Source organism: Trematomus bernacchii, unplaced genomic scaffold, assembly GCF_902827165.1.
Source record: "Trematomus bernacchii unplaced genomic scaffold, fTreBer1.1, whole genome shotgun sequence".
Lineage (NCBI taxonomy): Eukaryota > Metazoa > Chordata > Actinopteri > Perciformes > Nototheniidae > Trematomus > Trematomus bernacchii.
This window is the reverse complement of record NW_022988043.1, coordinates 17,859,994-17,880,989: the sequence shown is the minus strand read 5'-3', so window position 1 is coordinate 17,880,989 and position 20,996 is coordinate 17,859,994. Positions and strand designations below refer to the sequence as shown.

At 39.0% G+C, this 20,996-nt stretch overlaps 2 protein-coding genes across 3 annotated transcripts in view; both read left to right on the top strand.

The window, feature by feature from the left end:
- Positions 1 to 3,539, top strand: part of LOC117472939 (STAM-binding protein-like A) — a 17,221-nt gene extending 13,682 nt beyond the window's left edge. For both annotated transcript variants that reach the window (XM_034118395.1, XM_034118394.1), the window contains exon 10: positions 2,543 to 3,539. In XM_034118395.1, coding sequence (XP_033974286.1) covers positions 2,543 to 2,599 — 57 coding nt within the window. In that variant the 3' untranslated portion in view covers positions 2,600 to 3,539. The remainder of the gene's footprint in view (positions 1 to 2,542) is intronic.
- Positions 3,540 to 4,320: 781 nt separating this feature from the next.
- ppil2 (peptidylprolyl isomerase (cyclophilin)-like 2) overlaps positions 4,321 to 20,996 on the top strand; it is a 30,747-nt gene continuing 14,071 nt past the window's right edge. Inside the window, exons 1-14 of the mRNA XM_034118328.1 lie at positions 4,321 to 4,485; positions 4,700 to 4,749; positions 5,483 to 5,528; positions 5,904 to 5,966; positions 6,232 to 6,283; positions 7,027 to 7,078; positions 7,315 to 7,406; positions 8,166 to 8,255; positions 8,351 to 8,426; positions 8,578 to 8,738; positions 12,101 to 12,176; positions 13,091 to 13,197; positions 16,086 to 16,175; positions 20,385 to 20,418. Coding sequence (XP_033974219.1) covers positions 4,454 to 4,485; positions 4,700 to 4,749; positions 5,483 to 5,528; positions 5,904 to 5,966; positions 6,232 to 6,283; positions 7,027 to 7,078; positions 7,315 to 7,406; positions 8,166 to 8,255; positions 8,351 to 8,426; positions 8,578 to 8,738; positions 12,101 to 12,176; positions 13,091 to 13,197; positions 16,086 to 16,175; positions 20,385 to 20,418 — 1,021 coding nt within the window. The 5' untranslated portion in view covers positions 4,321 to 4,453. The remainder of the gene's footprint in view (positions 4,486 to 4,699; positions 4,750 to 5,482; positions 5,529 to 5,903; positions 5,967 to 6,231; positions 6,284 to 7,026; positions 7,079 to 7,314; positions 7,407 to 8,165; positions 8,256 to 8,350; positions 8,427 to 8,577; positions 8,739 to 12,100; positions 12,177 to 13,090; positions 13,198 to 16,085; positions 16,176 to 20,384; positions 20,419 to 20,996) is intronic.

Below are 20,996 nucleotides of genomic sequence, written 5' to 3'. Positions count from 1 at the left end.
ATTTCAAAACAACTTTAAGGTGCATATGCCACCTCCGGAGTCGGCTTCACTCTGTTTGCATTTTAAATGCACACGGCATCTATTGCACGTCTGTCCGTCCTGGGAGAGGGATCCCTCCTCTGTTGCTCTCCCTGAGGTTTCTCCCATTTCCCCTTTAAACTGTGGGTTTTTCTCTGGAAGTTTTTCCTTGTATGATGTGAACGTAAGGACAGGGGTGTCGTATTGTCATACTGATATTCTGTACAAACTGTGAAGTCCACTGAGACAAATGTAACATTGTGATATTGGGCTATATAAATAAACATTGATTGATTGATTGATAAAGAATGGACAAATGTGTTTAATCGTTAATGTCAGATATGTACTAAGTAAATACATTTGTTCCTGCTCAAGATTAGATTCAACTTTATTGTATTGCACAGATTACAGGTACTGAGACAACGAAATGCAGTTTAGCTTCTAACCAGGAGTGCATAAAGCAGTAAAGTGAAAAGTAATGTACACAATCTACAGAATAAAATATAGAATGAATTGAATGATGAAAAAACAGTGAGGGGTATGAATACACTAGATATACACAGTAGCCTATGAGCAGTATGAACAGTGTGTTGTATGAATATGCTAAGATATATAAAGTACGACAACGGTAAGCAGTGCAAGTATTGTATAAAATATATAGATATTAATTTAATGATGATAAATATTGTGGAACAATGATGAAAAATGTGAATGGAAGTGGCGTCGTAAAACTGACACAAAACAACACACTTTTGCCGAGCCAATGGAGAGTTTCATCCCCAGCACGGGGTAAAAACCACCAATGAGCGCTCGGCTCCAGATACCAGCAAGTCGTTTCCCATCAAGCATTTCGCTTCCGCAGCCCGTGGAGAGAAACTGCGCCGCCTCGCCGCGCCTCGCTCTCAAGTCTGCGGGCGTCTTTGTCCCGCGAGATTTCAACGTCTCATGTAGGCGAGCCTCCTGAGCAAGTCGGACAAAATGACTAACCATCATGCAACGCACTAGCAAGACGTTGATCGCAATTGCGCAGGTCTGCGCAGGTCTCGCTTGTCTCAAACAAGCCTAGTTTCTCTCACACACACTCCCCCCCCTGCTGAAACGCCTCCATTGGTCTCCTTTGTTTACTTCTGTGACATCACTATGTAACACTCACGTTTCTACTGGCTAGCACTCCAGCTAACCAATCAGAGCAGACTGGGCTCTGGTTTCAGACAGAGGGTGAAAAGAGGTGCTGCAGCACAGGCAGTATGAAAAAAATAAAGAGCTTTTTGAGCATTAAAGCATGGAGACATGTCCCAGTAGAGCAGGGGTGGGGAACCTTTTTCCTCTCAAGGGCCAACATCCTCCGAGGGCCGTTACAAGTGATTGACCTCTGCTTAAAAATACTAAAATCACAACATTTGGCCTTTCTTTCATGCTGTGCAAAGAAAAAGCAACCTCTTAATCCAGATATCTTACCATGACTCGCGTGTGCATGCACGTGCACGGTTGTGGCATGACCACCAAAACAGAAAGATATGGACACAATGTGTGCAAATGTATTTAGTTTCCTATCCATGTGAACATGATTTAAGTGGGGGGGGGGGGGGACCTAACCTCCTCTAGGGGGGTCCGGGGGAGCATGCCCCCCGGAAGATTTTCTTTTAAATATTGAAGTTGAAAGCATCAATCTGGTGCACTTTGAGAGCAACATTAGGAGATCTATGGATACATCTCTAACATCCATATGAAACAGAACTGTAAGCAGATTTCTTTTCTTTATGGATATTTTACAAATCACTCCCCTTTCAAACTGTATTCTTGTTTATTAATAATAACTTTTTTTACTGTCATATAGTATTTTCTACCGGTTTACTTTATTCTCTTATTTTTTTATAACTATAATGATCATATAAAGATGTGCCTTTACCTCACTGGTTGTAGAAAAAGCTTCTTATATTCGTTTGCATAGCTAGCTAACCAGATGCTAATAACAACAAAGTTATTGACTGTATGATCAGTGTGACAGATGAACAGATCGCCACTGGGCTTTCAACTAAAGACACAGCCACGCAAAAACTGCAGCATGTGTACGGCTCCTTATGGGTACTGCAATTTCTGAAGTGCCGGAGCGCGTTCTGGTGCTCTCCTTCAGCACTACACCCCTTTTCAGCACGAGACATATACCACGCTGATGACACGTTAGGCTCGTGTTGTGTTCAAGGACCCTGACATTGACCAGGAAAAACAGGCACTCGCTTGTTTAATTATATTTTGCGGTCTAGATTTTCTTTATTTTTTGCGTGTGTTTATAAATACCTCGAGGGCCTTACCAAATGGTCTCGCGGTCCGTATACGGTGCCCGGACGGCCGGAGGTTCCCCACCCCTGCAGTAGTAGGCACAAAAATATAAATATGAACCTGAAAATGGCTATAATAGGGCCCTTTTAATTCATCAAATGTACCTCTTTGCAAAATGTAATTGTATAGTTTATCTGTTTTCCATGTTAACCGAATCTAACTCAAATCTGTTTCTCCTTTTCAGCACGCGGGACATGTCAACATCACCGACGACACTGTGTCCATGATGGATTTGCGGTGATTTCCTTTAAAAAGAAAATAACCCCAGAACACTCATAGACTGTTTTATGCAAAACCCGCAGACATTTTACTGGAGAAAACACCATTTATTTACAGGGCAGTACTGAGCAAATACTGGCCACGATTTGACCATTTATATGGACTTCAAAAAAGAGGAAGGAAGAACGACCTAATGAATTCCACAAATAATTGCACTTTCCAGTCAAACAACTACCATCCACTTAACTGACCGACTCTTCAACCCCCCCTGTTGTTTTTCACTATGTGCACACTACTTCCTAACTGTTCAACTTTAGTTTTTGTCATTAATAAAAATGTATGTCTGTCAGTGTCCGGTAACCAAACCTTTGTTTCATGATTGTCATCAAAGTTTGATTCTGCCCGACAGATAAAGTGCCAAGGACGACAACATTAAACGGCTGTTGAGTTGTTTACTCTGCCAACATGAAGTTCTGCGTGAAGTCTTAAGTTTGTTTATCTGACTCGATGTGTGTTTCTGTTGAAGTGCTTAGAGTAATGGGAAAGAAAACAAAAAACGGTTGTATCTCAGGTAAGCAGGCTGTGTTGCTGTTATGTATTATTATATTTTTATATACACCCAACATCACTCCACAGTATCCTTTTATTTCTTTATCAAAAAAGGATTTGTTTATTTCCTTCTTATGATGGAGCACCCTTTATTCTTATTCTTATTCTTTGTTCATGTTATTGGGGAAATGGTTTTTAGCACACGTACAGTGTGTCCGTGCTTCAGACATGTGTGAATGTACCTTCTGCTACACTTTTACTACACATTACTAACCTCTTGGCCATGGATCATGACTCTACCCACTTGTGTTTACCGCCTTTGCTTCTTTGAAAAAAACTAAATGATTAACAATAATTATAAGATTACCTTGAATACATTAAATGCCAAGTAAAATAAACTCATTGTACATGAATTTATTCTGCATTGTTTTGTTTGTCATTTTTGTCAAGTTAGTAACATGGTTCACATTTTAAAGCTGAACTAAAGACTGGAAATTTAGATTTCCTGTGAGAGAAAATAAACCGTAGTAAATATAAAAGGGAGAGAGATGGTGAATGCATTAACAAGTGAAAGAGTAGAACACGTTTTTAACATTTCCTATACTCAAGGAAAGATCCTGTGTAGGTAGATTTAATGGAAAGCGGTAATGTACAGTATTTTTGGGAATTGGCTATCCTCAGATATAGGATAATTGTCATGACAACATTGATTGGAGCATTGCTTAAATGTTGTTTCAGTTTTGGGGTTTGCTTTTACAGAATAGTGGAAGAAAATCAATGAGGATAATTATAGATATATTGTCAGTAGGGAGCATAAAATTCATATAATTCAAAAATCATATACAGATGATGTATGGATTTGGTCTTCATAGAAAGAGTTTAACATGCAGAGAATGTTCCTCTCAAGGGCTTTTAACAGCTGTTCATCTTTTCCTTATTTGTAAAGTGTATTTCCTGTGTTGTTTTATCTGTGATATTATAGAAAGGCTTTGGAACATCTTGGTCGGGGACTACTACTTCTGTGTATGCTTATTAATTTACAGTGTCCCTTTGCTCTAATTAACCTAACAGTAAAAATAAGTATCTAAGAAAAAATAGAAACGAGAGAACAGTTTATTTCATGTTATTGTTGTATTATCCATTCTTCCTGTGGGGGCGTAGTGTAGTGCCATTGCCATAAGTGTTACGCAATACGCAGTTAGAGTAGAGACGTCCACGAAGAAGAACGTAAACAGGAAGTCACAAAAAGCGAATGGTGGGTTTTGTTGACGATAAAGTCTATCGTTTTTATTCTTAATAGTTTTTGGGATCCACAAAAAAACTCAAAATGGGGAAGCGACAGCACCAAAAAGATAAAATGTGAGTATCTGAGGTTTTCCTGAACATACATAGCACGACTTAGCATGTGTTGTTGTTGCTAGCTTAGCTAGCTTATATGCTTTGCTAATGAGTTAGCTAACTTATAGCCCTTTTTCTGGCAGTATGTTAGGCTCAACTGTATTCAAGATTCCTTCAAACATACAAGATTCATAGTCTTTCCTGCTATTTATATGTGTTTTATCTGCATAACAAGGTACATCACATGTTCTGAGTACACACACTTCTATGGAGGGAAGAAATCAGGTGAGTTGTATTTCTTTGCTAAATTACCTTTCAATATACCTTTGTTAAAACAAACAGTAGACGCTAACAATAACGGTTATAAGTAACTGCATGATTGTTGCCTTTTATATTTTACTATATTGTTTCCCCGTGTTGGAAAACTACTAAAATAACTTCACTGAAAAGGTCAAGCTTTCAAAACATAACTTAAACAAGGAAAAAAACAATAATGATGTAGTGTGTGTGAAAATGAATTTTAATTATGTATTATGATTGAATTTGTTTATCACTTAATGTGGCAGCTGGTTATAATAATACATCGAAATATTAGCTAATTTGTATTTAGAATGGCTGCAACCATTTCATTATTTATTTTATACATAATATCATATGCAATCATATTTTTTTTTAAACATGCTATACAAAGACTTCCCCTTGTAACTTCAGAGTAGAGGGGAAAAAACAACAACTTATGTTATTAGATTAACAAGTTGGGAGTCACTATTTGACTGAATGAGTAGCTCACCTGATAAGTGCATGCCTATATACTAATGACAAGTCCTTAAAAAGGACCCGGGTTTGAATCCGACTCGTGGCTCCTTGCTTCATGTCATCCCCTCTCTCCCCCTCTCCTGTCTGTTTTAAGCTTTACAATCGTATAACTTGATTTTAGCTACAGTAGTTGGACTTATCCGACAATTCCATGTATACTGCCGCACTGATATTAATGCCATTTAATGCTTTTACTTTTCAGAAATCCCACAAGCAAACTTCAGAAGGCTTCCATTTGACCACTGCAGGTAAGAGATTCCTCAGAACTGTCTTAGTTGTATGCTGCCCAATAAGGTTGCGATTAGACCAGTAACACATTCTGTCCACACTCTTCACCAGCATCGAGTATAAATGACAGCAATATAATGCTCAGACGGGGACATTTTAATTTCTAAAGATTATTTCTGGGCCAGTTGAGCCTTTATTCATGAAATTGAAAGGAGGAGATGGAGGGGATGATGCGTAAAGGGTTCACAGGCTGGATTCCAGCGGCTCTATATTTAGCTTTAACAATACAATCTAGTATTAACACCTGGTTGTATGTGCATTTTGGCTCACTAACTGTAAGTTGAACAACGTTGATCAATGTATGAATTTTGACTGTTTTCTCTGAAACCTTTCAGCTTGTCCCTGCAGCCGTTTGAGTATCCTGTTTGTACTGAGGAGGGGGTCGTCTTTGACCTGCTGTAAGTAGGATATGGTTCTGAAAAACTTTTTTTTTCTTCGTGTATTATCAGCCACTGTTGCAAGGAACTCTTAGTAAACCTCCTTTAAGATTTGTTATTTCATTGTTGGTGTCAAACTAAACACAAGTGGAAAGGAAATTGCAAATATCTAAAAACAAGATGAGAACAAAGGACGTTTGTTGGTAGACCATTAAATGCAAATATTTTGTGGTTGTGTCTTGTTTGACCTGAAATGAATATCCCTTCCTGCTACCTTGTGTTTCAGGAGCATCATCCCGTGGATCAAGAGGTATGGCACTAATCCAATCTCTGGAGAGGTAAGAAATCAATACGCATTAAGCAGCTTCTTGGTGATTAAAAGGTTAACTTGCATACCCTAGTTAATAGTCAGGTACAGTGAAAAATAAACATGAATCTGCTACTAAGGAAAGAAAAGCATTGTTCCAAATGCAGCTACTAGCTACTGTTCTTGGGTAGGTAGACAAACACACAACTTTTAAATTGTTTACCAATATAATTAGAAAATACAATACTTGACACATTTCTTTAATTTAGAATAGTGCTTTTTTTTAAAGAATACAAAAACAAGAACAATATTTTTTACTTATGTAGTGATCTATGTAAAGATCATCATGATTCACGCTTCTCAAATGTTTTACTCCTTTTCAAATACCTCGATCGTAAATGTTATATGTTTTGGTTTTCGTCGGTCCGACTGATGTTTAAGATTTTCTGACATTTTATTGAAAGTAAACAGATTATTTGAAAGATTCACACTTATTTTCATTTCCCAAATATGTATTTTTCAAGCTGTCTAAATGTGACTGCTGTGACTCTCGTAGTGTAGTCTCGACAGTTCAATTAAGTTCAATGTATGAACTATTGACAGCTCTAAACATTAGCTCTTAACACTCTCAAGAGAAGTCCACACAGCAGTCAAATGTCCTCATTGTTTTTTAAGGAAAATGCGAATTTGTTTTTTCAATTCGGTTTTGTGAAAATTCCTTTTTGATCACATTATTTGTATGATTACACACTCAGTATTTCTTCTTCCCCACAGAAACTGGAAGTGAAGTCCCTCATCAAACTTACGATCGCTAAGAACACCGATGGTAAATCTGCATGTTTCCAGTATACTTTAACCTTAAAGGGTGCAAAGGGGGATAATCTGTTTGATATTTAGATTTTCGCTTCATTTTCCTGACTATAATCACTCAAATCAGCCAGTCATTTGGAAAATAAAGGTCAAAGCCCTTAGCTCTTGTCTTTATCTTAAAGGGTTGACTTTCTTTTCCGCCTGTGGCAACAGGTTGAGACTCTGCTTCTGATTCTTCTCATCTTGTTCCAGGAAAGTATCACTGCCCCGTTCTGTACAACGTCTTCACAAATAACTCTCACATCGTGACCAACAAGGTCTCCGGCAATGTGTTCTCCAATGAGGTGGGTGAAATCACACATCAATATCTAAAGTTACACACACACACGCACGTTATTGATCGACTGTGTAATGGAGTACAGAGGCACAGCCCACATGATCTCACAAGACGCTGCCTTACATCACACTGAGCTCGTTGTGTAAAAATGTTTTTCCAAAATAATTAGGGATAACACAAATGTACACATTTTATCTGGTTTTACAGAAACATTACAAAAAGTAGAATTCAACTTTGTTTTTATTATTGTCTGATCAAAAGAAAACAAACCGGTCATATTGTTAAATGACAATTAAAAAAAAAAGTGCAACTCGCTTGCACACTTGGATCATTTATATAGTATACTATGTTATATTCTCTCTTCATCTATTGGTGTATCTGTAGATACTCTATAGATATATGGTTCCACTGTTGAGATTTACATTTTAACTGTTTATACCTACTGTATATTTGTTTAATATTTGCTTAACTCATGTGCAATGTCTTGTTAATATTCTGTTGTAGTAAAACCATTTCCCAATTTGGTATCAATAATGTATATCTAAGCTAATCAATAAAAACAAAAACACAAAATGAATTCATTATCTTTTTAACCTAAATGATGTAAATGTCTATCGAAGCAATCCAATTCCTTAGTGTGTGCTATGTTGAGCGAGTTCCCCCTTCAACACTGATCCTAGATCAATATAAAGGGTGGAGAATATTCCCTTAAGTCCGTACAAAGAGAAGCTTTTATTTATTTCATTACATTTCTGTTTCCACTCAGGCTGTTGAGCAACTCAACATCAAGACCAAAAGTTTTAAAGACCTGCTGACCGACGAACCCTTCACCAGAAAGGACATCATAGTACTTCAGGTGGGTTGTTGCTTTACTTCGGTTTGCAAAAAAGGCTCATTATTTAGGGAAAAGTTTCTCTTTTTATTGATACAAATAAATAAATGTCTTTGCAGGACCCAACAAACCTGGATAAGTTTAACGTGTCCGACTTCTTCCACGTGAAAAACAACCTGAAGTTGTTGGATCCCGGTGAGTTTTCCAAACTATTTGGGATGGGGAGTTGTGCCTTTTTTTAAATGATTTTCTAATCAGGTTCAAATGTACTTGGTTTTGGAGTTTGAACTTGCTGCTGAACTTCACATTTCTTTCCCTTTGCTGTGTTTTCCCTGGCACGGGTCAGATGAAGAAAAGGCCAAGCTGCACCCGTCCTACCACCTGAAAACCACCAACATGGAGACCAGGGAGACCTTAGCGGAGCTGTACAAAGACTACAAGGGGGACGCGCTCCTGGCTTCCACTATGAAGGAGCCAGTGGACAAGAAGACAGACAAACTGAACGCTGTAAGCTAAAACACTAAAGAGTGGTGCAGGAATGAGTTAGCACGTTACCCTCATCTCAAAATCAACCTTTCTTTCAAGGGTTTTTGGTCAGAGGCCTGAAATAAGGTCTGTGGTTCACACAAGCTTTTATGATATTTTAATGTTCTGTTCTGAGACATTAGCTACGTCAGTGAACACCCTCTGGTGAATGTCTCAAGCTTATACATCACGTCGTAAATTAGCCGCCTTTAGCTTAGCGAGGGGATACACAGCAATTTACACAGCCATCTACATTTTACAATTTATAGACAGTATACAAATGGGATGTCAAACATCATTATTTACTTCTTAGAAATGGTGATTTGACATTCCTTACCCTATTAACAGTGGCGTTTTTATATGTACAAAAGTGGTGGGGCACAAAAAACTTAGATGTCTATATATAAGCTTCTGCAGTGACGTGCAGTGAGGTTCATGGCTGCTGAGGCACTGGCACTGACTCTTCAGGTTTACAAATATTATATTTTGACCTAAACCAAAATATAATATTATTTTCAAAAGCTTTTTTTGTCTGATGCTTCGATTAATTTTAAACAGACAGTTCAACAAAAGGATACCCAAAAAATGTAATTTTATCATTTAAATATTGAATTGTTCTCTCTTAGTAAGATCCCATTTTCAATAAAATGGCGGTCTTACCTTGACTTGAAGATGAAGTCCATTTGCCTATCCTTCTGGACAAACATTTCTATTACTTTTTTGTAAAAGTCCTCCTTATGTTCTTGTAGTTTCAAAAGTCTATCATAAATCTAATCCATAGATTTATGATAAAAAAATTATATAAGTAGGGTAGACATGTGGATATTATCCGGCTAATCAAAACGTGCATTTATATAACAGGTACGTTTCCCACAGATCTTATTTCGAGCTATTTTCTAAAATCCTCTGGAGAAATCTCATTGCTTTTTTGTGCTTACTTCCTGGTTTTAGGACGCGTCACTGCAGCTCTCTCGTCTCCTCTTCACACAGCACACTTTTCGCGGCACACGTACTTACAGCCAATCAGCTCTGAATGATTTGAGATGACGTATGGTGGGGATGGTAGCTCCATGCCCCTCTGGTCATTATTTTTTTGCCACACACATTTCATTACAAAATACTCTGAGCATGCGCAGTGTAGTTTTTACAGTCACCGTTCACTTCACAGCGAGAGGAAGGGGCATAATCAGGTTTTGTCCCACATGGCTCTAAACAGCTCAATAGGCACACACTGTGACTGTAGACACACTAATTAGAAGAACACAGACTAAAACAGCAATGTACAGACGAATCAGATGATTAAACATGATCTTAAAATATATTTTATATATTTTTTTATTTATTTTTTTGCATTTTTGTAATCATTATTTGTAATACTTTCTGCTGACACTAGGTGGGGCTGTGCCCCACCTGCCCCTAATGACCAGTCGCCACTGCCTATTAATAATTTTGTAATCAATAGTTTCATTCTTCAGTTGTGCTGCTGTAGCGTTTCAAGAGGGCTTTCATTTTGTGTGGATGTGTCATTTTAACTTTGCCCACAGGAGGGAGCTAAACACACAGTAATGCATGGACACAGTAATGTCGGCAAACAAGAAAACAACAGCATCCAGAAACGGAGAGTATTCACAGTGCTGTGAGGAAGATTTCTGATATTTCATGCCTACATTACAGGAATTATATTTAATATAAGAAAATACTTATGTGTTGGTCTGAAACATCAGCCTTAGAGAGAAATCGAAAAAACAAAGCCCTTTCTTACAAATGCTGTGAGTTCATTGTCTTTAATTCAAAATCTATTTTAGATACTTACTGTTACCTTCCCCAATAAGGTCTAACTGTAGGAGGACTCACAGATGTGTAACTAAAAACGGTCAAACGCGGCCACGTGTACCACCGTAACCGTGTCCTTGAATGACCTGATGAGGATGGTTCAATTTGAACGGCATCAACAACTTTTCTCGTCTGCTCTCTTTTCGCTACGTTGTTTTGTTTTTTTACACCTGAGCTATTCCTCAGTTGCTTTCCATCTCGAGTTCACAGTCGAGGTGACGCCCCCCCGACAGCATCTGAGAGAGCAGGGAATATAGGTCAGACGGAGCACACAAGGTAAAGTCTGGGCTTTCATGCGCCTTCACAATAACTAGAGCAGAAGAATGCCAAACCAGGACTGCAGAGTAGACTTGAGCTTTGGAAATGCATTTTCATCTCTGCTTTCATCTCCCCAGTTGTTATTCTATTGACTCAAATAACTCCATTCTCATCGTTTTATGGTATTACTGGATGCTGCATATTGCTATTCAGTTATTCTACTATCATTTTGACATCAAAGAAGCTAAAAAACATCTCCGAAGCTTCTTGATTATGAAGTGGTATAAATGTACAAGCTGCAGAGGCTGTCATTAGGCACCACTTAGCGTCAAAACCGGCTATGTATATTTAGCTGATCATAATCTCTATAGGAATATTTGAAAACAGGGGTAAATGTACAAATTGGGGCTGGAAGTACTGGTTATTTATGATTTATATTTTTAGACAAACTATGATATACTTAAATGTTCAGGTTTTTCAGGTTCATATTTGTGTTTTGTGCCAGAGCCCAGTCTGCTCTGATTGGTTAGCTGGCCGGCTCTGTTGTGAAAAAAATGTACACAAAATCACGTACAATTTGTTGGAACGCTAGTCAATTAAGGTTGCTTTGATTGGTTAGCCTGAGCGTTAGCCAGTATAAGCGTCAGTGTTACGCAGTGATGTCACTATTTTACGCAAGTAAACAAAGGAGTTCTCCCCAGAATTTCTTTGTTTGGGAGGGAACTTTGGGATTTTAGCCTTTGCAGACCATTTACATGCACTAAAACCTATATAAAACTACAGGAAAGGGAGAACTCCAAAAAGCACAAAGGGGGCTATTTAAATCCACATGTTGAGTTTGAGGCAGTTATTTTAAGTTATATAAGGCAATAAAATCAAGTTGAATCAAACCAGATAATAAATAATCACGTTTTGCAGTTTTAGTGGTGGTCCGAGATCGATACACAGGTTAGTTGACACTGCACCTGAAATGCATTTCAAAGCTCTGAAATAAAACAGTTTTTTGTCAAGCAACATCAAAAGCAATTCTGAGATGTCTGCATAGTTTGGTTGTATTTTAAGTGGGTTTGTTAATTGATTTCTGACAATTTGTTTTTTAATTTGTACTTAATTGAAGAAGAAAAACTACCATTCAATTGACTGGCTTTTGAAGACAGTCCTAACATGGTAAAGGGATACCTTAACAGGGGAAGTAGTAAGAAGGGTTTTAAAACACATCATAAAAGATGATATTTTTGTTTCTTTTTCCTCAGGCTCACTACTCTACGGGCAGAGTTTCTGCCTCCTTCACATCAACAGCCATGACTCCTGCAACAACACACGTAGCAGGCAAGTGATCATCATCATCCCCAGCAGACGGAGACATTAGCCTCTTCTTCTTTAGTCTCTTTAATACTTATCAATCCAGGGGACAGTGGCTAGTCACGCCCGCTCTTTTTCAACAAAGTGCAGCTCCGTGCTCCCAGCCGAGTGTAGCTGCTTCTGGGAGCCGCTCAGTTCGCCTGTGATGTCGCTTCCTGTCATCCCCTGAGCTGCTACATGGGAGAGATTAGCTGTTATGCAACTTAATGTACAGTAGGTTCGGTTAACTTTAGAAGAGGAACCTTTTGGATTTATTGTCCCCTTTTTATGTTTCTGGAAAAGGTTGGTGTGCCATTTATTTCTATGGATGTGCTCCCCACAAAAATGTAGACACAAAAAAGACAACCTAAGACAAAGGGTAATGCTGATCTTCTATAATACACTAAACACTAACTAACACTTAACCAAAAAGCTCTAAGTATTTCTCAGTGACTTCAAGGTTAAGAAGCTCAAGTTACCAAAAAATGACTATCTGCCTTTTTTCCCTTAAACTTGACCATTCATTAATTATACAATAAATTGTACACAAAACAACCCTATCAATTTGTGTACAAAAAAGAAAAGTTAATTACTTTTACTTAAGTTCGAATTAGGGGTACTTTTTTCCATTTTATGCTACTTTATTTTACTTAGTTTTCTTTTAAAAATGTTTTGCAGATTTTTGTTTTGCTTTCTAAATTAAGTGATTTGTTTTTTATCACTGACTGCTTTGTATCTAGGAAAACTTTGAATATAAACATTGTTTATAGGAGAATAAATGTAATCTAAAGAAACATCTGGAGAGGCTCGCAAACAATCAATAAAATCTAAAAATAGTTTTTCAGAATCATAGTAGTTGTAATCTATATAGAAATTAGCTTCATATCACTTTTATCTTATAGATGCCATCGCAGATGACACGGTGCGTTACCAGTATGTGAAGAAGAAAGGCTACGTCCGTCTGCACACCAACAAGGGAGACCTGAACCTGGAGTTGAATTGTGATAAGGTAAAAAAAAAAACACACACACAAAAATGCCTCAACATGCCATAGGAAGAAAAGCTTTTTTGGGATTATTTGGGGGAAATTCCTCCAGGGTTTCAGTTTGTACTTCTCCCCAACTTGAGAAGTAGTAACTGAGTTGACTGAGGCTCAGGTATTTTTTCACATGATTGCTGCAGGATAGAACTAAAAGTGAAAAGGGGACTTTGAAGTTCTTTAAAATCATACGCCAGGTGTATGTTCACCAGGTAGAGTTGGAAGGATGTTGGAAAAGATAAAAAAACATAAAGTACTGATGTCATTTGTTATAGTAGTAAATGTTTGAGACTAGCTGATCAAATATAAAGGTTTATGTAACTTTATAATTGAGAACTTGCTGTGATTCAGACTATATAGGTATAATTTGCTTATAAAAAGGTTCTCAAATAATGCTGTTGCAAGGTAGCTTTGGCACTATGCGGCGGTTAAATGGTAGTTCAGGTGACTCATCTAAAACACTAAAGTCAGCCTCCTGAAGAGTCTCTTCCCCGGGCTGCCAAGTTGACATCTTGGCAAAGATGCGTTTCCTGTGTTCTCCTTTGTTTTAGTCAGGTGTGGCGCTCCAGAGAGACAGCATGAGTTCCAGGAATGCATTTCTGCCCTGGTAACCGGGGCGCTCCGTGCGCTCGGTTTTCATTGGCTTCTGAGCTGTCGAATCAGGGTAATGAGGGGAAAGTTGCAGCGGTTAGACAACCTGCCCTCTGCCCCCCCCCTCCTCCCCAGTGGTTTCCACACAAGTCTGCAGCTCTATTCGTGGACTGCTGTTTATGAATTAATGAGTGCCGCTTCACTGTCACATACACTCTCGGTCAAACGGATCCAGAGTCCACCTCTCTGTTAAAGGGCCCATTGGCTCACACAGTTTTGGATGTCTGGGTCACCCCCCCCCCCCCCCCCCCCCCCCCCCCCCCCCCCCCCCCCCCCCCCCTGCCCTCATTTTCCAGATGTTGGAGTTGGGATGACGCGGCATTTACTTTGGGATACAATTGGATAACTGTATCTAAATTTACATTTTAGTCTGCCAAAACCATTTTTAAATCTAACACGGACAAAACTCAAAATACTCCAATTCATAAAACGATATAGACTATTCAAATGTCATTAAGGCACAGAATTATTTTACTTAACATTTAGTTTAACTACGTTTAAAATAATAAGTTAAGTATTTTAGTTGTACAAAGAGTACATACATGGACAGACACACACAAAAAAGACAACTTAAAACAAATGTGTATAGATGGATGTATGTATGTGTATATATATATATATATATATATTCTTTTAGATTAATTTAATTATTTTTAAAAACATTTTTTTATTTTCCTCATGATCTTATATGTAATGTTGATGGCCTGGGATATGGAGGAGCTTTCAAACTTTGTGAATTTCCGCAAACAATGTTTTCATGTTGAAATCACTGATGATTAACAATCTAAAAACAAGTCTCTCTTCGGAGTTTCCAAATTGCACATTTTAAACGCTCGGAGGCTCGACATACAACACCGAAACACACCGAAACAGGAAAGCATGCATGCAGACACGCTTCATTCATCTCAGTTAGATAAAGATCTCTGACGTGGGACATTCAGGTTAAACATATAATGGGATTCAGATGAAGAAGTAGAAACTCCAAAAAGAGTCGTTAACATTTTAAGTGTGCATTTTTTTCATTCACGTGTTAGTATCTGATGTGTAAACTGTTTTCGGTGTTCCTTTTCATTACAAAACATCTTCTTCTTTTTTTTTGTCGAGGTTTAAAACAATAAGCTGCTTTGTACCAGAGTGCTTTAAAAATCTTGGATTTATAAAAGACGGGAAGAGGCAGGGCCTTGAACAGCAAACGTAAGACATGGCAGACAAGACCCAGTAGAGCTTGGACAAACCTGTCACACGGCTGAAGGCCAATTCATTAAAATAGTTTTTTACAAAAGCATCTGGTCTCTCTTGGAAACCACCAACCATTTTTGCCAAAGGGGAAAAAGTTAGTCTCAATCACACGCTGTGCTGTTGACGTTAATAACATCAGACCGGACTGCCGTCAGAGTCGAAGCCACGCCTCCAGCTCTGGGGACACAAACCGGCTTCTTTCACACAGTGCCACTCAGTCAAAATGAGCTTCTGTCAATGGGTGTTTTTGTTATGATTTACAAGATGCTTGAACGTTTTTATGACCCAGGATTGACCTTTTTAGCAAGAGGGGAAAAGATCCAGATGTCTGTGTTGTTTTCACACCTACGAAACAGTTTTTTTAGAAGACTCCAAAGCCTGGCTTCCGGCAATATAGATATGTGAGGCCGCCTCAGGCAACAGATGAACTCTCCTTCATTTTTTAAAACATACTTTTCTAACAGGTCAGACACGGTAACACGTGTGTGTGACTCTGTTTGTTGTTCATGTGAGTTCAGAGCTGTCAGCCTTACCCAGACGCTCAAATATAACCTCTCTACCGGTCACATGTCTTCTGAGAACCGTCACAAAAGGTCATTGTAGTCAAAGTAAAAATCATCCATTTGGGTACAATTCAGAAGAGCTAGCCCATCCCTTCCCCTTAAAGAATCACTACAAATCAGCACTAAATTCATTTTAATCTATGCCCTTCTTAACATAATTCTGTACATTTATTTTTATCTGGACAGTAGAAAGACTATCTTCTATCCCTGACTGAAAACCCACCTGCTACGACTGCACCTGGGCCAATTTAAAAATAAAATCTTTCAGTAACAATGACTTTATAAAGTAGCTGATATGATTTGCTGTGGAGAGCCCACTCAGTGTGTCTGAAACTAGTCGTTGGGAACATTCTATTTTGTTTTACTGTGGGTGTCTAAACAGTCTCTGCTTGCTTTGTCGTCTAGGTTCCTAAAGCTGGAGAGAACTTCATCGGTCTGTGTAAGAAAGGCTACTATGATGGGACAGTCTTCCACAGGTCCATCAGGAACTTCATGGTAAGGACTTTGACCAGATAAAAATGCTTTTCTGTGTTTTGCATACCACCACAGCCATCTTAAAAACTTAAAATATATTTTCCACAATACCCAAATACAAAGTGACACCTGTTGTTTGTATTGTTGGTATGGATCGATTATATTGAGCCGAATGGAAATAAAGAGAATTGTACATGTTTTATATCTTATTACTGGTTGTTCACAAGTCCTGTTAAAATGACTTCATAGACTACATGGATTACTCTTGATTACTTTACTTGACACTGACTTGTGATTATCTTGAAGTTATCATCCCTCATCACAAAAAAACTATATTATTTCCCCTTTTATATAATATAGCTCATATACCTTTTTTTAAATGGACATATAATGCTAATTTTCAGTTTTCATATTTGTATTTAGTGTCTCTACATGTCTCCATGCTTTAATGTTCAAAAAGCTCTTTATTTTTCTCATACTGCCTGTGCTGCAGCACCTCTTTTCACCCTCTGTCTGAAACCAGAGCTCAGTCTGCTCTGATTGGTCAACCACTTAGAGATGTTCCTTCCCTTAGCACAGGGATGCCCAACCAGTCGATGTGTCTAAAAATAGAACAACAATATTCTGTTTTATCGTTAATGTCCTATAACATAATCTTCCTGTGCCAGAATAATGCACTTGAACGCATCAAAGCTTTGCGATTGGCGTGACCCCATGTGTCGGGGTGTGGCTGGTGGGCAGTGGGCACTAGTTCGCTGACGTTGTCCGTGGCAACAGGAGTGACAGTCCGCACACACACAAGACCGCAATTATGGCAGAAGCAAAAAAGCCCCAAATATATAATTTTCACTCCGAGTGGGAGGATGATTATTTTTGTATCTATTCCAATTCAAAGTCCATCTGTCTCATCTGCAATGCGAGCGTGGCTTTATCGAAGAAGGGTAATTTAGGAGCGGCATTTCAAAACAGTGCACAAACGCTACGAGACGGAATTCCCTCCTAATTCTGCCCTACGCTCCCAAAAGGTGAGGGACCTGAAAGGACAGCTAAATGCACAGCAGTCCATTTTCACCAGGCCCAACAACAAGAGCAAGGCTGCTACCATAGCATCTTATCGTGTCAGTCACGTTCTTGCGAAACACATGAAGTCTTTCAAAGATGGCGAAGTTGTGTAAGAAGCATTCTTGGAGGCTGCCGACGCGCTTTTTGGGGACAGTAAAAATAACAGTAGCATTTCAACAGGCATATAATAAAAACTCAAGTTAGATACCGTTATTAATCAGCTGTAAGTTTTAGTTTGTTTGAACTTATTCATTATAATTATTGTACAAAATGGTATAAGAATGCAAACTGTTCTGTTTAAATTGATTATAGTCTATTATCAATTCAGGTTAAGAAACTAGTGTTGCTTGCATCCTATTTTAAAGGCATTTCTTTTTATACTCTACTAAAATGCAAAAAATAAAAAGGGTTTGATTCTATTAATTTTGTCGGAAAATGTCTGTGCGTATTTATTTGCTTTGTCCTACGTAAGCAACCTTCCCACGTGAATCCTACGCAAGGCTTTATAAATGAGGCCCCTGGTAACTGTTTTGTATTATTCTGTCCTTTTTTCAAAGACAGTGGCAAGCTGTGAATTGTTTATCTATAATTACTGTGCCACTTATGCCTTGGACTCATTCTACGCAGCTGAAAAGGACCAAAGGGTGGCCTGGGGGAGAATCCTTTCATAACAACAAGCAGATTAATAATGGCAAAAATAATTGTGTCCCTCACTTTCCCTTTTTAAAGTAGTTTATCAGGACCTTGTGAGAGTACAGAACATCCTCAGGTGATTCTTCTCAAGTGTTTACTATGAAATGTGAGAGGCTCTTCAAGGCTGCCACCCTTCAGTTGCATCATAGTCTCTAGACCAGGGGTGCTCAATACGTCGATCGCAAAGGTAGGCCCAATCCCAAACCACTCCCTCAACCCTACCCCTCCGTGGCGGAGTGAACTCCGTCTGTAGCCACACTCGCAGCTGAATGAGGCTCCCTCCTGTCAGATGGAGGGAGTAAATACAGCGGCAAGCTTTGGGACAAACTCCCCTCTCTCCGGCAGAAACAGGAAATGCCGTAACTGTATGTAACAACGGTTTCAAATCAGCATCTCTTAGACAAAAAATGTAAATTAAGAACTCAAATAAAACTCCAAACATCTTTCATTGTGTTACTTTTTTGTAAAGCTCTTTTAGTTTTAAACCTGATGTTTATAAGCTTCTTAGTTTTTGCAACAGTCTGTAAATATACACAACTTTACAATAAAATGCACACATTTACCTTTTTCTAGACTAAACACAGGTATGATCCTAAGTTAAAAAAATATGAGGTTATCATGAGGTTGTTAACATCGCAATTTATCAGTGGATGTTTGCTGGAACTACTTGTAAACAGCGTGTTTCCTGACGGACACACACAGCGTGACTCCGGTCAGGTAGAGACCAGTCTCAAGTCAGCACCGATGCAGACTCGCTGTTTGAGGGCTTGATAGCCCACTCCCCCTCCACACCTCTCCACACTCGTTGGTTTGGAACAGCACTTAATGTGGCGGACCCTCCGCGCGAACGCGCAAACGGAGGGGTAGGGTGTAGGGTGTAGGGTGTAGGGTGTAGGGTGTAGGGTGTAGGGTGTGGTTTGTGGTTTGGGATTGGGCCGTAGTGTGGGTAGATCGCATGGCATTTAAAAAAATTAAAAATATTTTTCTCTTTTAAGTTAGCCTATCATCCATCCTTACTATGGCATTTGCCACTTGATTGTCGTACAGGTAAGCCAGTCTGAGATCTAATTTTTTCTAACACGCAGTTCACCACGCATGGGCTGCAAATCACCGACGAGCTGATTACCTAGTTAGCCTTCCAATTTATACAATTCTACTAATGAAAGGGTATAACAATTACCAAACATGTACTGAGTTGTATTGTGCCATACGGGTTCATGCAGTGATGAGGGGGCCTCACCTCCTCATCTGAAGCTATTATGCGCTAATGCGGTGCAATTAGAGTAAGCGCGCCACAGTTTATCCGCCGCTGCGAGGTTTCCGGCGCTCGTAGTCCACTAGCACCCCCCCCCGGCTCGCGACACAGATTGGGCAGGGGCGGCCCTGTAGGTAGATCATGTGGACTTGGTCATATTAAAAGTAGCTCCCAAGCTGAAAAAGTGTGGGCACCCCTACTCTAGACCCTTTCTTTGAGCCTGTTTCACACGTGACTCTTCTTGGGTACCACGTTGGAGTGAATCTTGCATTTTGCAACCTATAGTCTGTCTCCATTCAGTCATGGAACAAAAAGGCATTCAGCAGCTTTGATTAGGCTGAGACAAACAAAAAATATTATCAAAAGTAAATGTTTTGAGTTGGTAGTGAAATAACTGTAAAATACTTTTTTGTAACCTTTTTAAAGTATGATAAACTTCCCTAAATACACAAATGTTGTTTCGAGGCCATGTGTGTTTGACCCTTGCATTTCTTTACTACCTTTGTTTGTATGTTTTTAAAACGCTCATTGCTACATTTCTGGTTCAATTCAATTTCACAGTCTTAAAGTCTTTATGCAGTTTGAGTTTGTGGGAGTGAAACTCCCACAAACTCAAACTTTGGGATTTCTGTCTTTGCGGAAACACCTATATAACACACCACAGGAAAGTGAAAACCCCAAAAAGCATAATAGGGCCCCTTTAATTACTTACAGGAACTTCTAACTGGTTATAAAAGTAATGCCTCTAAAGGACCTACGTAAGCAAATGAGACCATTAGCGTGAAGATTGGCTATTTGTATATAGGTTTTCAAAATGTTAGTCATAGGTGCCAGCAGCTAAACCAGACGAAATGATGCATGTTAACCAGGAACTCCTTCAGATCACACTCCAGAAGGACCCCCCCCCCCCCCCCCCCCCCCCCAAAGTGTGTCTTTACTAAAGAAACGCACAGAGCAGTTACTCTCCAATACACACTGTAATAGGAAAGTTGAGCCTGAACAATGAACAATAGAGACCTGTATCCTGCGTCAGTGACTGCTAACACTTACAAGGAACAGGCCACCATGTTGGATTTGTCACAAAGGAAATACTTTATGGTTTATTTAAAGACCACTTTACAGAAATGAGACATTTTACTATTTTAAGTAATGGGAACAACTTTAATGTGCAGCAGCTAACGTCATTCAAACCTAACAGTTTTTATTTTAAATGTTTCCAGATTCAAGGAGGGGACCCCACTGGCACCGGTACAGGTAAGATGAGGACTGCACTCAAACCACATTTTGAATTGCGTAACACGTCTCTTTTGAATTATTTATAGCTCTTTTTTGGAAGCTTTGTGTAAATACAGCTTGCAATTCCTCATGCAAGTCAAAAGTGTTACTAAATATACTCTGTTAAGGCACAGGGGAGTCAAGACCACACTTTAGCACACACAGATGGTGCAGATGGAAGAAGGCTGAGTTTATGGTGTTTTATAGCATTCAGTGTTGTTTTCCTGTCTTTAAAACCCAGTTTAAAAGGCTCCTCAGTGTAATCGGCTGGAGGCCTAATACAGTTAAGTTACAGAGTTCGAAGCACAAAGGTGTGCCTTGTGTCTGTGGGCGTCTCTCTTAACGCCAGGCAAAATGACTCTACAATGACAGATTCATGAAGGTGCTAAGTTCCTGGCCTGTGGGTAAAAACTCGACAGCACCTAGATGGAACAACATGTGAACATAACCCATAAATAGACATTTGGCTGGACTTAAAAGATGGATTTCCCCGGTAGTTTTTAACAGTCATTTAACATTCAGTAGTGACTTGCATTAAATGTGTGTCTATCATCAAA